The 17,509-nt window shown below is 44.1% G+C and overlaps 1 protein-coding gene across 1 annotated transcript; it reads right to left on the bottom strand.

The window, feature by feature from the left end:
* Positions 1-292: 292 nt before the first annotated feature.
* Positions 293-3,104, bottom strand: LOC136522943 (protein STAR1-like). Its single transcript, XM_066516738.1, has 3 exons — positions 2,496-3,104; positions 738-925; positions 293-648 (listed from the first exon to the last, which is right to left on the bottom strand). The coding sequence occupies exons 1-3, from the start codon at positions 3,007-3,009 to the stop codon at positions 397-399; spliced, it is 954 nt and encodes a 317-aa protein (XP_066372835.1). The 5' UTR covers positions 3,010-3,104; the 3' UTR covers positions 293-396.
* Positions 3,105-17,509: the final 14,405 nt, after the last annotated feature.

Here is a 17,509-nt window from a genome sequence, read left to right as displayed (position 1 = left end):
TTGGTCAGGAGATCAATCTAACATCTGCTTGTCGTACCTCTGCTGGCCAGACTTCTTCACCAAGGCCTTCCAGCTTAAAGAAGAAGTCTTCTGGGATGACTAGCGTGCTTAATGATTGGTACCAAGTATAAGGCCACTCCCATGATATTACGTTGCTGTTTTTAAAATAAGACTAAAATATTCATTTCCTTGGAGGTCTATGTCCGCAGCCAAGCGTTTCCTTGGCAGTTTTATTTAGACCCTCGAGGAAATCTTTAGCAGTCAAAGTAATTCAGGATTATGGTAGTGAGTATGTCGCACCAATAATATATATATCGTATTGTTTCTGTTTATGACGCATATTTCGCATACATCAATCAGATAGTATATATATCTTCCACCTGCTCAGATCAATCTTCAGCTTAGCTCCAAGAAGCGTCGGGCCATGGGATGCTTGGCCCTGGACAACTCTGACGGCACGAGCGCCTCCACGACCTCGCCGGCGACGAGAAGGCACACCAGGTCCGCGATGCGCTGGATCTGCTTCACACTATGGGAGACGATCACCGTGGTGATCCCCCTCGTCTTGTTCAGACGCACTATGGTGTCCCCGATGTTCTGCGTGGATATAGGGTCTAGCGCGCTCGTCGGCTCGTCCAACAGGAGCACCTACATGCATCCAGCGACAAAGGTGATCATATCGACAGTGCCATGGAGGACCGGACGGCGGCGACGACAAAGTAAGAGAGTGCGCGCACCTCAGGGTCGTTGGCGAGGGTGCGAGCCAAGGCAACGCGCTGAGCCTGGCCGACGGACAGCTCGTTGGCAGGCTTGGAGGACAAGGTAGGGTCGAGGTCGGCCAGCCTCAACAGGCTCTGCACCTCGGTTTCGGTGAGCTTCTTGCCGCGCAACTGTGGCCCGTAGCGCACGTTGTATGCCACAGTTCCTAGCATAGCACACACAGAAACATAACAAAAATTAGACATCGTGGGATACGCATTTTTGTGTGTGTTTTTCCGTGGTAAAGCCCAAATAAATTCCAAAATGGACATCAAGTCTTGCTCGTCACACAGTTTACAACGATTTTAGTACGTACTCCCTCTATTCTAGTCGTTCTAACTTTTCTAGATATGTAGAGATTATAGTTATCTATTTAGAAAAAGGTAGAACAACTTATAATTTGGAATAGTAGGAGTAGTTGTTTGCTTCTCTCTGCACCGCTCTGTTCTTTGGAGAAATCCGTTATGGGAATTATCGAGAGGCTTAAACAATAATAACCATACAAGCTTACATTCAAAGCTACGTAACATACTACGTCAAAGCCACGTCACTCCTGAATTATGTAAGCATGGTTTGCCCTGTCAAAACCGTCCTTTAGCTAATGATGCCAGTTTCAAACCTAGAAATCCGAGTCCGCCATTGCCATCTTCGAAGCAAGAAATTTTATTCGTACCGGTCTATTTTCTCTTTCATCATGTGTACCGAAAACCCATATGACATCACAAACAAGTAAGTTGTACTTGTAAAATTGGACACATAGCCTGATTTTATCATCCTCAGAGTGGTACAAACTATAAATTAAGCCGGACACTTTCATTTTGCTAACTTTTGGTGATGTTACTTTCTTCGATCAGAATCAAGTCAATTTAGTTTTTTTTTCATCTTTGACTATTTACACCTAAAAACTTACGTGGATTTACAACACAAGATCCACATTATTAAGATTATTAAAAAATCATAATGTGTAAATCTTTTCATTTAAAATATAACTTGACAAGGTTTATTTTTATTTATTTATTTAGAACAAACTTTAACGGACTTAAATTTAGTCTTAGAGCGAGGAAGCCTGAAGCCATGAACTCTGGCATCATGCTTCAAAAGTCGTGGGTATTAAGTGTGCTGAACATTTTCTTTTTAAAAAAAAATCATGCAAGAAGCTCTTAGGCCATGTTTAGTTCCACCAAAATCCAAACTTTGGCACTATGCAAAAAGAAGATTCCCCGTCACATTAAACTTGTGGTACATGTATGGAGTACTAAATGTTGACGAAATCAAAAATCAATTGCACAGTTTGGTTGTACTTTGCGAGACGAACGTTTTGAGCCTAATTAATCAATGATTGGACAATTATTACCAAATACAAACGAAATGCTACAGTGCGCTACAGGAATGACCAGTAAATCGGGCGACCCCGATTCAGAGCAACTAAACGCGGCCTTAATAAAAGTCATCGGTTGGGCTCTTGAACAATTGATCATCAGCCTGTTCGGGAGGCCGTAAACGATCGTGGATTATTTACTGCTGGCTGGTTTGGTGTGAGAGAAAAACACTGTTCCCGGCTGGAAATTTACGATCGTTTACGAGCAAGCGTTCATCCCGATCGTACGGTCCACGTGTTCGTGCACTTCGTCTTGGTTGAAGAAAAGGCCGCAGTTTGTTTGGCAGAGAAAAAGAATGAACGAAGTCCGTCTCTAGCCGTCTAGCGTGTACTGGCAGGAGTATACGTACGTACGTACCGTCGAACATGGCGGGTTGCTGGAAAAGCATGCCGACCTTGCGCCGGAGCGCGCGGACGTCGAGGCCGCAGACGTCGGCGCCGTCGAGGAACACGGCGCCGGGCGCGGGCTCCCAGAGGCGGTTGAGCGCGCGGAGCAGCGTGGACTTGCCGCTGCCGCTGGGCCCGATGACGCCCATGACGACCCCGCGTGGCACGTCCAGGTGAACGCCGCGCAGGATCTCCTCGCCGGTCGACGCCACCCGCTTCCTCAGCCCCCGCACCCGTATCTTGGGCGGCGGCCTACCGGTAGCGGGCAGCGCTCCCGCCGGCCCATCACCTCCTCCGCTGGCGTCATCGGCGACCACGAGGTTGCTGTCCACCACATCGAGCAGGAGCTCCCTAGCTTCGTCGTCTTGTTCATCGAGCACGCGAGGCGCCGCCGTGCCTGCGTCGTGGTCGTCGCTGCACATGATAAGCTCGACATGCTGGTTGTTCGTTTTGGGTGGTTGCTGACCTGAAGCTGATGAGGCCATTGGAGTGGAGAGATTTCAGAGGACAGAGACTGAGAGAGTGTGCAGTTGGCAGTTGCTTTGTAGCGCTCGATGGGTGCGGCCGTCGTGCTCTTTATCAGGATTCCGTTCTATGTGCTCGACTGGAAATTGAATACTGAAAGACCAGGGATATATTTTGCCCAGCTTTGCTGGTGCATGATACGTAACTTTGCACTGTCGAGAGTCATGTGTTTCACCCTTTTATCAGCTTTGCTGGTGCATGATTCATAGTAATGTGGCCACGTTGGCCACGCACGTCGTCCAAAATCCACACCGTATCCGTCCCCAGTCGAGACGTGCGTGCCAGCGAGGAGGTGGCGCCGGCGAGACCTGCCTGTGACGGGAGCGAGGCCCTCACGTCGCCGGGAGAAAACCACCAACGCTGGAGCCAGGTCGCGCGCGTTGATCCTCTCTCTGATCGGCCAGGCCATCATAAAGATTAGCCAACAAATCAAGATACAGGTTGCTGTAATCTTTAGCTCATTGTGCTAGGTCCAGGTTGTCCACCAATTCATTCCATTCTTTTCGCAGATGATCTAATAAACTTTGGCCAGACAGGTATACACCATCAATCAAATCATTTCCTTTTGTTTTATGTCAGGTTAGACTCCAAAAAAAAAAAGGCAGACCCAGTGTCGGAGGCTCCCACATGAGTGGGTCAGGTCAGACTCCACGTTGGGAAAAGAATCTTCAATTTTCTTCGGGCAAAAGATTAGTCCACACGTCAAATCCCAAATAAAGCTTGTCTTTCCTGTTAATGATTTCATGCCCAGCACTATGAACTTAGGCCATCCTTTAATCATCTCTCCCAGGGACAGGAGTAAAGCTTATGAGCTCATTTACAACAAATTCATATCATGACTTACTTTGACGAAAGCTAATACTCTGAATCATGCTGGCCGTCTTAGTCTTATTCCATCTGTATTTGCTTCAATTTCCATATATTACATGGGAAACATTCTTTTTACAGAAACAAGTTTAGCCAAAATCATAACAATTATTCGCATTTTTTTGGTGGCAAGGCGTTCAAAAGGATCAGGAGAAAAAAAAACCAATCCACTGCAGATCTTGGGAATCCATTTGCAAGGCAAAAAGGGAAAGAGGCCTAGGCATAAGAAATCTTGAACTTGTTAACAAAGGTATGTTGATTAACATAGCCTGACGCTTGGTTCATGATCCAGAATCCTTTGTTGCAAAGGTAATCAAATCCAAATATTATTCCCACACTTCTCTTTGCACGTACTGCTGCAACTTACATTCCCAAGTCAACCTTTTGGAGTTCAATTCTTAGCATTAGACAGCATCTTGAACAAAATGTGACCATCCAATTCATAGATGGTAACACATCCATATGGAACCTGCCTTGGAGTCCATTTTGCAGACAAATGCATGAATGGTTAAATCTTGAACAAACAATTTACCAAATCCCTGACAAGGTTTTTGATTTGTGGAGACCAAATACTAAAATTTGGGATGCTGAAAGAATCATCACCTTATTTGGACATTGCACATATAGGACCAGATATTTTATATTGGAAGTTGAACTCTAATGGACAATGTACTTCCAAAAGTGCTTCCAAAAGTGCCTATGCAGGTGTTGCAGATCCTCCATCAAGTATGGGCTGACAAAACCATTCAGCCACAGGTTAAAACTTTTGCTTGGAGACTTCTTAGGCTCACTCTAGGAACAACAACCAAACTCCATCGAATAATTCCACGTATTAATAAAGTTTTCTCCCGTTGTGGATGCATAGAAAATAAAACTCCGACCTCATGCTTTACCTTCTACAGGCCATGGACTTCACATGCAGATTGCAATGATCTTGCAGCAAGGACCTCAGCTCCCTAGGCAACTACAGGTTTAATTTTCTCTATCATGTGGTGTCTTTGGAAATCTTGAAATGATCACATGTTTAATAACATTCATTGGTTGAGTGCTCCATGAAGTCAAAGCCATAGATATGGCTTACAGCTTAGCAATGGAAGAAGAGATACCTCTTAGTCAATCTCAACGTATGCAAATTACAAATCAAATTCTGCAGGTTCTTGATGGCCCAATTTTTTTTGTGATGCTTCAGTTTGTGTACAACAGAATATGAATGCAGCCCAAACAGGAATCGGAATATTCATTCTCATATCTCCAACACATAGCCTCTGTAGTGGAATTCTTTTTCAGGTGGTGGTTCAACGTGTGCCTTGCAACCACTGGAAGCCGAAGCCTGGGCATTGCTACTGGCAGCCAAGGTTGCTTTTGCTTTGAATCTAGAAAGGTCAGTCTTCCTCACAGACAACAAAACCTAGCTCTAGCGATGAACAAAAGGACAACTATCCACAATCCTGGACATTGGATGCTTCATCCACTTGCAAATTTCACATGTATTACAACAAATTTACAACATTCTATCATCAAAATAGGAAGAGCTACAAATAAATGGCCGACAATATCGTAAAGAGGGCAAGGTTGTGATACCTAGCTCTTGTTGTTTCTCTTGAGAATCTTTAGTTTATTCTAGAAATTGTACTACCCAGTCCAATCTAGAGAACTTTCAATGGGGGCCGCTACCCCATCTTTGTATTTTGTCTTTGAGTAATGAAAATTTTACAATTTAAAAAAAATCTCTCGGGATCTGCTCACGAGTCACAAGAGGCATAGTGGATGATCATCACAGAGAGTCACACACGAAAGTCACACCCATCCGAAACAAAGGCCAAACACTTGGTCGCCCTATCGTCTATGCCCCAGGGCGCCGCCACCGTCCCCCGCCTCCACCACCGTTGGTCCCCTTCCCTTCCCCCTCCGGCATCTAGCCGGAGGCTGGAGGGAGTGGGGATCCATCTCTCTAATAAGTTTTTTTTTTCAGTAGACCGACTCCTTTAGGGCTAGGGTCTCTCCATGCCAAGTTTTTTGGTATTGGGGATTTAATTATCTCCTCCTCCTCCTCCTTTCCGGCGAAGGCGAGGGGGTAGGGTGGATTTGGAGAGGATTTGTTTTCTCCATGGCGACTCTAATGAAAATGAGGGTGACTATGGCGTCAGCAACTTCCTCGGCATGATGACATGGAGACTTAGGTTTTCGAACGGCGTCATCAGGGCAGAGATAATGCTACCGCCATGGGATAATTGTCTTCAATCTCTTCTCCGTTTTATTGTGGTTAGATCTGACCACGATGAAGCACTAGTGAGAATAAGTCTGCCCTCAAGCCAATTATTGGTTTTGAGTTGGGAAGATTTAGATCAGTTATCCTTATTCTTTGATGGCAGAAGGAAGAAGGAAGACACAAGAAAGAAGAAGTTTCTCAACTCTACTTGCAGGAATGTCGGCCGTCGTTCGTTGGGCATCAGTTCTCAGGCCTTTTGCCGAGTGTTTGCCTGTATGGTCATCCATCGAATCGTCATACAGGTTTAGGATTGAGATTTGGAGCCATACAATGCGTGAGTACAATATAGATGAAATTGTTTTTTTGGGTATACGTATTGTATTCTAGAGTGATTAATCATAACATGATGATGTACTCCTTTATAATTTAATATAATTCTTCTTTTGTCTCAAAAGAAAAAGAGAGTCACACACGAAAGTCTAGCACTCGGGCATGACATTGTTGAAAGATCCCGTTGCCGATGGGGAGGCCGGAGGGGGTGCAACCACCGGTGGTGTCATGGCAGGGGCGAATCTACGTGGAGTCGCCGGGGTCGCGTGACCCCGATGGTTTCGTACGAATCTATTATACGTATAACTTTCCACCAGTCATGACCCCGGTAAAAAAAAAAGATGACCCCGGTGGCCTAGCAAGAATAGCAGCCCAAGAGAGAAGGCCAAAAGTCACGTACTCCGTTCAGTTGCCGAAGCTGCAGCCCGCAGAAAGCCGAAACATTCGACGATTCTTCTTCTTCTCCCGTCGTTGCACCGTCGCTCTCGTCGTCCTTCCGTGATTGCAGGCTCGCAGCCATCGCACGGTGTTGACGGCGACGACGGACGGGCGGACGGCGCCGCCGCCACTGCTCTCCGACTCTCCGAGTCTCCGTTCCTGAATCCTGATTCAATCCTACCTGTACTGTATTCTACCAAGGTACAGGTAACCTAAAATCCCAAATCCTATCTCAAAATTATTTTTTGCTCCCCAATCTACAATTGCGAGATGCTTGCAGCTTATGGTTTTTTTATATTTTCAGGAATCATCTGTTCATCTTGCCACTTGCCAGCAAACATGTCACCTAAGTAAAATAGTAAATTACTGAATTTTTAACTGTGCATTCAATATCTACTTGTGTCTTTAATTTTGTTGATTAAATAATTTGATAGGAAATCAAAGCACAATGGATCGTTTTTTGAAAAGGAAATTAGTCCCAACAAGTGATAATGAAAATGTTGATGGAGATGGAGGCACCTGAATGGAGAATCTTGATGGAGGTACTTCAAGAAGAGATCACAGTGAGAATCCTGACAGAGGAACTTCCAGAAGAGATGCAAATACAACAAATACCAACTATATAACTCATCGTTCTTCACGAATCTCGTGACATGTTGCTGGAGCCTCTTGCAAAAGGAAGGATATGATTCGAGAAAGTCAACAAGAGAGAGTTGGTAAAGCAATAGGCAGTGGACAACTTAGTACTGAAACGGGATTAAATCAAGAACAATCACTTCAAAGAGCCGGTGACACTCGTTGGTCATCTCATTATAAAACTCTTCAAAGGATAAATAGTTTGTTCCCAGATATTATTGAAGTGCTCCAATATGTTGAAAAAGAAGGTCCCACTGATGCCAAGAGACATCAAGCCCGTGGTCTCATGGACTATCTCAAGGATTTTGACTTTGTGTTCCACTTGCGGTTAATGTTGCTTATATTGGGGCATGCAAATTCTTTGTCACTGTCCTTACAAAGGAAAGATAAAGACATCTTAGAGGCTATGTCAGAGGTGCAGTTAACAAAACCAAAATTTTAGCAAATTAGAGATGATGGCTGGGATTCCTTACTAAGTTCTATGCTATCTTTTTGTGAACAACATGGCATCCCAAAGTTAGACATGGATCAAGAGTACATTGATAGGCACAAACCAAGGAAGAAGACCAACCGCACCAACTATCAACACTACAAATCTTAATTTTCCTTTGGTACATCGGCTCCTCAAACTTGTGCTAGTTCTTCCTATTGTGACGGCGTCGGTGGAAAGGTGTTTCTCAGTAGTGAAAATTGTGAAGACGGACCTCCGAAACTGAATCGGCGATGGATTTATGAACGATTGTGTCATTTGCTTCGTTGAGCAAGAATTTCTTGATGCAATTACAAATGATGATATCATAGTTCGTTTTCAGAATATGGATGATCGTACTCGTAGGGTGAAATTATAAGAGGTAACCACTTTTGTAAATAGTTTCTTTTGTTGCATTATGTTATCGTCACATTTATCCTTGAATGAATGCTTACTTTTTACAGTATATTATTTTTTTATGCACGGTATTAGATTATTGTCAACTATAGTTATGGCTCTAAGTCTAGTCCAACCCCAGCGACAATTTATCCTAGATTCGCCCCTGTGTCACGGTGTGGGTGTCGTCACCGCCGTGGGGTGAGATGCAGCACGTAGGGATAAAACACAGGCTGAATAAATCGTGTACCATTCTATTTTTTACTTTTGATCCTGATGAGGATATTAAATCTGGATCGCGACCAAATCGTTGATGGTTAGAGAGAGAAAATCACATATCCAACTTGATAGATAAAAGGATGGATGCTGAATCTGTATCTTGGGCTATACCCGACGGTTCAACCCCCTATATTCTTTCATAGAATGTTAGAAGTTGAACAGCAATGCATAGCTTTGGCAAATGGCCAAAATGGAGGATGAAGCTTTCCAGGGTTCTAAGCCTTTAGTTTTTGGGGCGTCCTGCCTTTTTCTTTATTCAGGTTGTAAGTTTGGTTTTTGTCGCCCCGGTGGGTTGTGTTTTCATTGCTTCTTTTCCTTTTTGTTGTTCGTTTTGCTGCACCAGAGGACAATGTTTTGCTTTATAATTATCCTTGTTTTCTTTTTATTGTACTAATAAACGGCAAAGCTTTTGCCGGTCTTCAAAAAAATATTTTTTGTTAGAAAAGGAAGATTTTATATCATCCCAAGACCAGCACATCGAGTTGATACGTGGCCTTGGAATAAACTTCCAGCCTCTGCCTAAGTGATAGGTCCTAAGACTAGATCGCCTCTTGCTCCAATCGTCGCGATGCCGCCACGACCATATACTAGAACTCGGACTGCTGATGGATAGCCCACAAATTAAATGGAGCATGTGGGAAACGTTGGATTTTGTTGGATCAATCAACTTAGGCCTTGTTTGGATGCATATGTATTCACTCCAATCCACGTGTGTTGGAGTGGAATGCAATGAAACTTAGTTTAATTCCACTCCAATCCACTTCAACACATGTGGATTGAGATAAATACATGTGTATCCAAACAATGCCTTAGTTTTTCCACAACCCCGCTCTTATTTTTTGTGGATCAAGGGCTGGAGTGCTAACATGCACTGCAGCACGAGTAGTACCTGCTGAAGAGGTCGACTCCCCAGGCTCCGCCGCTGCCGCCGCCTCACGCGCGTCCCCGGCGGCCATCCACACTTCGCTGGTGCGCTGCGGCCTCATCAGCTTCGCCCCTACGCTCTGCTCTAGCCCTGACCGCAGCTCCTGCACCGTCGCCCCTGCTGCCAGCCTGACTGAGTCTGTGCACCTGTGGCCACCCCGACTCCGGCGGCCACCTCCAATGCCACTACTGGCTGCTCTAGCCTTGGCGTCCACCTCCCTTGGGCTTTGCTAGTGCCCAGGGAAGGCCCGCGCTAGCTCCTCAGCATTCCTTTGGAGCTGGAGGTGGCTTCTGTGGAATTTGCACACAAGCTGCTCGATGTTTTGCAGCAACCAGAGAGTGGCGAACAGAACTGCAGCAATGGGTGTCTCTAGGCATTCTCGGTGCCTCCGGCATCCCTGTTAAGCCATTCGTGCTTGTGATCTCGACCAGCTCCATGACTTGCGACTCCAAACGTGACATGCAGTTTATCCTATCCCTCCCCGCCAATGAGATCCTCGCCGCCGGACAACCACCATCCCTTCTCTGATCGCCTGCCTCTACATGCCATGGGGTCTTCTTCGGACCTTGCTGATCGGCTGGATTTCTCACTCGGGCGCAAGTTTGAGGACGAAGTGGATCGTCGTTTTGGCACCCTGGTACACCATTCCCCTCCTTCGGCTGATGGATCTTTCTTCCTATTGGTCACTTTCCATGGTTTTTTGTTTCGGTTGACTGAAGATTCGGTCTCTCTGGCCCTCCAAGCGTGTTTGGGTGGTCGTGCCGCTGGTTTTCATGTTAAATTCTTAAGCACGAACCACTTTCGCTTTTCTGTTTCTTGCAAACAAGTTGGGTTCCATGTCTATCGCCTCCGTCGAGTGATCACTTCTCAATTCGATGTCTATTTTCATCTTTGGAGCAATGGCATGCCCAACTGGGAACGATAAAAATGTCTCTGGGAATAGGAACAAGAAAAAGAATGGTCTACTGTTCTCTCCAAAAGTACCAAGAACTCGATCAAAAAAGAGAGCAGTAAACGCGTCTCTTTTGTCAAAACTCTGGTACAAAAGCCTCCAAAGCAAGTTGTGCAGCCACCTAGCTTGATACGCTTTGGTTCTTTTCTTATTCCCCTCCCCTTGGTCACTTCAGATTCAAGACTAGTTTCCCTGGTGAAAGCTCTAGTTTGGTTTTGGTTAATTGATGAAACCCTAAGTGCTAACCGAGTTTATCAAAGTGATTATGAGATAGGTAGCACTACTCCAAGTGATGAAGCAAATGGCGAAGATCATGACAATGGTGATGGCATGGTGATGATCAAATGCTTAAACTTGGAAAAGAAGAAAGAGAAAAACAAAAGGCTCAAGGCAAAGGTATAAATAGTAGGAGCCATTTTGTTTCGGTGATCAAGACACTTAGCGAGTGTGATCACATTTAGGTTAGATAGCCGTACTATTAAGAGGGGTGAAACTCGTATTGAAATGTGGTTATCAAAGTGCTACTAGATGCTCTAACTCATTGCATATGCATTTAGGATCTAGTGGAGTGCTAACACCCTTGAAAATGTTTGTGAAAATAAGCTAACACATGTGCACAAGGTGATACACTTGGTGGTTAGCACATTTGAGCAAGGGTAGGAAACTTCATCGGCGGAGTGTCCGCCCGTAGAGTGCGGATAGTCCAATGGTGCCACCGGCGCCCTAGACTGAAAAGACAAGGGGTTCATAGAGTGACCGGACGCTGGTGGTGTAGTGACCGGACACTGGGTTCAGAGTCCGGTCAGTAGTAGCAGTGAGCACGCGTCTCGATCTTGTGACCGGACGCTGGTGCGAAGAGTGACCGGACGCTGGCAAGGTGCGTCCGGTCAATGCTGACATACGCTGACGTGTGGTGCACAGTGGAGACATTGAGTGACCGGACGCTGGGTGAGTCCGGTCGAGCATGACCGGACCCATCCGGTCGTGAAAATTCGCGTTTGGAACCTTACTAGAAACGACCGGACGCTGAGGTCCAGCGTCCGGTCACTTTCTAACTGACACGTCCGGTCATCTCTTGACCATTGAAATCGGGCGATCGGCGTTTGAAGCCGATGACACGCGGCGCACATTGCACGACCGGACGCTGAGGTCCAGCGTTCGGTCAATATGACCGGAGTGTCCGGTCAGCCCGTGTTCAGTGCAGTGAGGAGCCTAATGGCTCTATTTTGAGGGGGCTTCTATTTAAGCCCCATGGCCGGCTCAAGCTCACTCTCTTGCACATTTTTCATTGACATAGCAACCTTGTGAGCTTAGCCAAAGCCCTCCCAGACATCTTCATCATTGATTCATCATCTTTGTGAGATTGGGAGATGATCCAAGTGCATTGCTTGAGTGATTGCATCTAGAGGCACTTGGTATTCGTGTTTTGCTGCGGATTTCGCTTGTTGCTCTTGGTGGTTGCCACCACCTAGACGACTTGGTGCAGCGGTGGAGGATTGGCATGGGTTAGTGATTGTTCATGGCCATCTTCGGTGATTGTGAGGGGATTTGTACAATCCCCGGCGGAGCGCCGAAAGGTAACTCTAGTGGATTGCTCGTGTCATTGAGTTACCTCACTTGTGGGTAGGTTCTTGCTGTGTCCAATTGTGTGGACGAGGTTTGTGCAACACCTCTTAGCCGCCGAACCACCAAGTGTTGGTCGATACAACGGGGACGTAGCATGTTGGCAAGCACGTGAACTTCGGGAGAAAATCGGTTGTTTTCATCTTCATCTTGTGATTGGTTCATCCCTCTACACGGCGGTATAATCACTCTACTCACTCTTTTATATTCTTACAAACTAGTTGTGGCAAGCTCTTTAGTGTAATTAGAATTGAGAGCTTATTTTGTTATTTAAGTTCATCTACTGGAGCTCTTTAGTGTAGCAAGTTTGAGAGCTCTTAGTGAGTAGTATCATAGCAAATTGAGCGTTTAGCTATCATTGCAACTAGAATTGTTGGATAGGTGGCTTGCAACCCTTGTAGAGCTAGAGCAAGTTTGCATTTCGCTATTTGTCATACTAATCAAATTGCTCTAGTTGATTTGTAGATTTTTAAATAGGCTATTCACCCCCCCTCTAGCCATATTAGGACCTTTCAAGTGGTATCAGAGCCGTGGTCACTGTTTGATTGAAGGCTTAACAACCTCGGTGTTAAATTATGGCTCAAGTTGTGTTCAACCATGTGGGGGGCAAACCACCGTTCTTTGATGGCACATGCTATGATTATTGGAAGAGAAAGATGAGGATGTATCTTGGTTCAATCAATGATCAAGTATGGGAAGTGACCAAGAATGACTATGCTATCATTGATCCCGATGATCCCACCAACCAAGATAAGATCAACAAGCAATGCAATACAAAGGCTCTCAACACCATATACAATGCCATTGATTCCAAGGTGTTTGAGCAAATCAAGGATTGTGAAAGAGCAAATGAGGTGTGGAAAAGATTGGAAGAAACATATGAGGGCACACCGACGGTGAAGAGTGCCAAATTGTATATCCTCAAGGACAAGTTGATAAGCTTCAAGATGAAGGAAGATGAGAGCATTCTAGAGATGTTCCATCGATTGCAAGTGATTGTCAATGATTTGAAGGCATTGGGAGAGAAGATCAAGGATGATGATGTCTCTCATCGGTTCTTGATGTGTCTACCTCCAAGATTTGAGATGTTGAGATTGCTCATCATAAGAGGAGGATTGAAGGAGATTACCCCCAACCAAGTACTAGGTGATGTCATGACCCAAGAGACATACCGTGTGGAAAGGGAGGGGATGACAAGGATGACAAGAAGGAAGAAGAAGACAAGAAGAAGAAGAGTATAGCATTCAAGGCTAGCTCATCATCATCCAAGAACAAGGGCAAGTCCAAGAAAGAATCAAGCGATGATGATGATCTTAGTGATATTGATGATGAAGCTATGGCCCTCTTTGTACGCAAGATGGGAAAATTCATAAAGAAGAAGGGCTATGGTGCAAGAAAAAGAAGAGATCACACCAAAAGCAAAGAATATGTGAGAAGATGCTACAATTGCAAGAGTCCTGATCATGTTGTAGCAAATTGTCCCTACAATAATGATAATGATGAAGATGAGAAGAAGAAGCACAAGAAAGATAAGAATGAAAAGAAGGAGAAGAAGGAGAAGAGAATGACCTTCCAAAAGAAGAAGAAGGGTGGAGGCTATGTAGTCACTTGGGATAGTGATGGTTCCTTAGATGGTGATAGCTCTAGTGATGATGACAAGAAATCTATCAAGAGAGCACTAGCAAGCATCGCCATCAACAAGAAGCTCTCCATCTTCGACACTCCATCGACATGTCTCATGGCAAAGCCTACCAAGGTAAAATATAATAAGAGTGATGATGATGAATGTGAAAGTGACTCTTGTAGGAATGATAATGACGATGATGATGAGGATGAGGAGTACACCAAGGAGGAGCTCTTGGACATGTGTGAACAAGTGCACGCTTGCAATGAGATGAAGAGAAAGGAGTGCAAAGAATTGCGCAAGAAAGTAAAATTTCTTGAGCAATCCTTTGATGAGCTCAATGCTACTCATGAGAGGCTAATGGAAGCCCATGAGAAGCTTGGCAAAGCTCACTCTAAGCTTGAAAAGGCTCACTCCTCTCTCATTGAGCAAGTCAAAGTGGAGGAAGCTAAGAAGGAGCAAGTGATCATATCATGTGATGTGGGCCTAACATGTGATCTTATTGATGAATCTATTTTTGTTGCTCCCACTAACACTTCTTGTAGCACTACCACTTCCACTTCACCCTTGAGTGATGGTCTCACTTGTGAAAACTCACTAAAAGTGGAAAATGAGACCCTCAAGAAGGAGGTGAATGAGCTCACTCGTGCCTTAGGCAATGCCTATGGTGGAGATGCCCGCTTGCTAAAGTGCTTGGATAGCCAAAGGTTTTCTCTCAACAAAGAGGGATTAGGCTATACCCCCAAGAAAGGCAAGGCGGCCTTTGTCACTCCTAAAGTTAGCTTTGTGAAGGGCAATGGTCGGTTTTGCAATAGATGCAAGCAAGTTGGACATATAGAGCAAAATTGCAAGATTAACAAGAACAAGCTACCTAATGTATCCTCAATTAAATTTGATTCTTGTTACATGCTTTTTAAGGGTGCCAATGGTGTGAAGGCTAAGTTCATTGGTACACCAATTGTGGGCCCAAAGAAGAAGGCCATTTGGGTACCAAAGACCTTGGTAACTAACCTTCAAGGACCCAAGCAAGTTGGAGTACCTAAAAAGAATTGATCTTCTTTTGTAGGTCAATTATAAAGCCAGAGGAAGGCATTGGGTGCTTGATAGTGGGTGCACACAACACATGACCGGTGATCCAAGAATGTTCAATTCAATCAATGAAAACAAGAGCAATGGGATTGATAGTATCACATTTGGTGACAATGGCAAAGGGAAGGTCAAAGGGCTTGGTAAGATTGCAATATCCAATGATTTGAGTATCTCTAATGTGCTACTAGTAGAGAGCTTGAACTTCAACCTATTATCGGTAGCTCAATTGTGTGATCTTGGTTTCAAGTGCATATTTGGTGTGGATGATGTAGAGATTATAAGTGTAGATGGCTCTAACTTGATATTCAAAGGATTTAGATATGAGAATCTATACTTGGTTGATTTCAATGCTAGAAAAGCTCAATTGTCAACATGTTTGATCACTAAGTCTAGCATGGGTTGGTTATGGCATAGAAGGCTTGGTCATGTTGGAATGAAACAATTGAACAAATTGATTAAGCATGACTTAGTTAGAGGCTTGAAAGATGTCACATTTGAGAAGGATAAGCTATGTAGTGCATGTCAAGCTGGAAAGCAAGTTGGTAACACGCATCCTAAGAAGAGCACATCCAAGGCATTTGAGTTGATGCACATGGACTTGTTTGGACCAACCACATACACTAGCATTGGTGGAAACAAATATGGATTTGTGATTGTGGATGATTTCACTAGATACACATGGGTGTTCTTTCTTGTTGACAAGAGTGATGTGTTTGCAACATTCAAATCATTTATCAAGGGCATTCACAATGAGTTTGAAACAACCATCAAGAAAGTTAGAAGTGACAATGGTAGTGAATTCAAGAACACTAGAATTGATGAGTTGTGTGATGAATTTGGAATTAGACATCAATTCTCGGCCAAGTACACTCAATCAAATGGCTTAGTTGAAAGGAAGAATAGAACTTTGATTGACATGGTAAGATCAATGTTGAGTGAGTACAATGTGAGTCATTCATTTTGGGCCGAAGCAATCAACACGGCTTGCTATTATAGCAACCGACTCTATTGTCACCCCATGATGGAGAAGACACCTTATGAGCTTTTGAATGGAAGAAAGCCCAACATAGCATACTTTCAGGGTTTTGGTTGTAAATGCTACATATTGAAGAAACGCACTAGATTGACCAAGTTTGAAAAGAAATGTGATGAAGGTTTCTTGCTTGGTTACTCCACTACTAGCAAGGCTTATAGAGTTTAGAATTTGGCTAGTGGTACTCTTGAAGAGGTTCATGATGTGGAGTTTGACGAAACAAATGGTTCCCAAGAGGAAGATGAGAATCTATATGATGTGAAAGGCACTCAATTGGTCAAGGCAATGAGAAACATGAACATTGGTGAGTTAAGGCCTAGAGTGGTGATTGATGTTGAAGATGACAAGAATCAAGTACTCTCTAACTCAAATGTGCAAGCTAGTGGTTCTTATGATCAAATCCAAGCAAGCACTAGTGATGGCAATGTGCAAGATCAACAAATGGCTAGTTCATCATCTTAACCAAGTGATCAATTAAATGCTAGCAATCAAGTGCAAGTGCTTCAACCAACCAATGTTGAAAGAGATCATTCATTGGACACTATTATTAGTGATATTTCAAGAGGTGTGCAAACAAGATCAAGATTGGCTTCATTTTGTGAGCATTTCTCATTTGTGTCATCCATTGAACCTAAGAAGATAGATGAAGCTTTGAGGGATGTTGATTGGGTCAATGCTATGCATGAAGAGCTAAATAACTTCACAAGAAACCAAGTATGGGATTTAGTTGAGAGGCCTAAGGATCATAATGTGATTGGAACCAAGTGGGTCTTTTGGAACAAGCAAGATCAAGATGGAATAGTAATAAGAAACAAAGCAAGATTAGTGGCTCAAGGTTACACTCAAATTGAAGGTCTTGACTTTGGAGAAACATATGCCCCGGTTGCAAGATTAGAAGCAATTAGGATCTTACTAGTTTATGCTTGTGCCCACAACATCAAGTTGTATCAAATGGATGTGAAGAGTGCATTTCTCAATGGGTACATCAATGAGCTTGTGTATGTTGAGCAACCTCCCGGTTTTGAGGATGAAAAGAAACCCAACCATGTGTACAAGTTAAGAAAGGCTTTGTATGGATTGAAGCAAGCACCTAGAGCATGGTATGAGAGATTGAGGGACTTCCTACTCTCTAAGGGATTCAAGATGGGAAAGGTTGACACCACTCTCTTCACCAAGAAGCTTGGAAATGACTTGTTTGTAATGCAAATCTATGTTGATGATATCATTTTTGGGTCAACAAATCAAGATTTTTATGAGGAGTTTGGCAAGATGATGGCAAGTGAGTTTGAGATGTCTATGATTGGAGAGCTTAGTTACTTCCTTGGTCTTCAAATCAAGCAAATGAAGAATGGCACATTTGTGAGTCAAGGCAAGTACATCAAGGACATGCTCAAGAAGTTTGGAATGGATGATAGTAAAGCTATTAGTACACCAATGGGGACAAGTGGAAGCTTGGATAGTGATGCTAGTGGCAACATGGTGGATCAAAAGATGTATCGGTCAATGATTGGAAGTCTACTCTATGTGACCGCATCAAGGCCGGATGTGATATTTAGTGTATGCATGTGTGCTAGATTTCAAGCCTCACCA

Source organism: Miscanthus floridulus, chromosome 18 (assembly GCF_019320115.1).
Source record: "Miscanthus floridulus cultivar M001 chromosome 18, ASM1932011v1, whole genome shotgun sequence".
In the NCBI taxonomy this organism is placed as follows: Eukaryota; Viridiplantae; Streptophyta; class Magnoliopsida; order Poales; family Poaceae; genus Miscanthus; species Miscanthus floridulus.
This window is presented reverse-complemented; position numbering and strand designations above follow the sequence as displayed.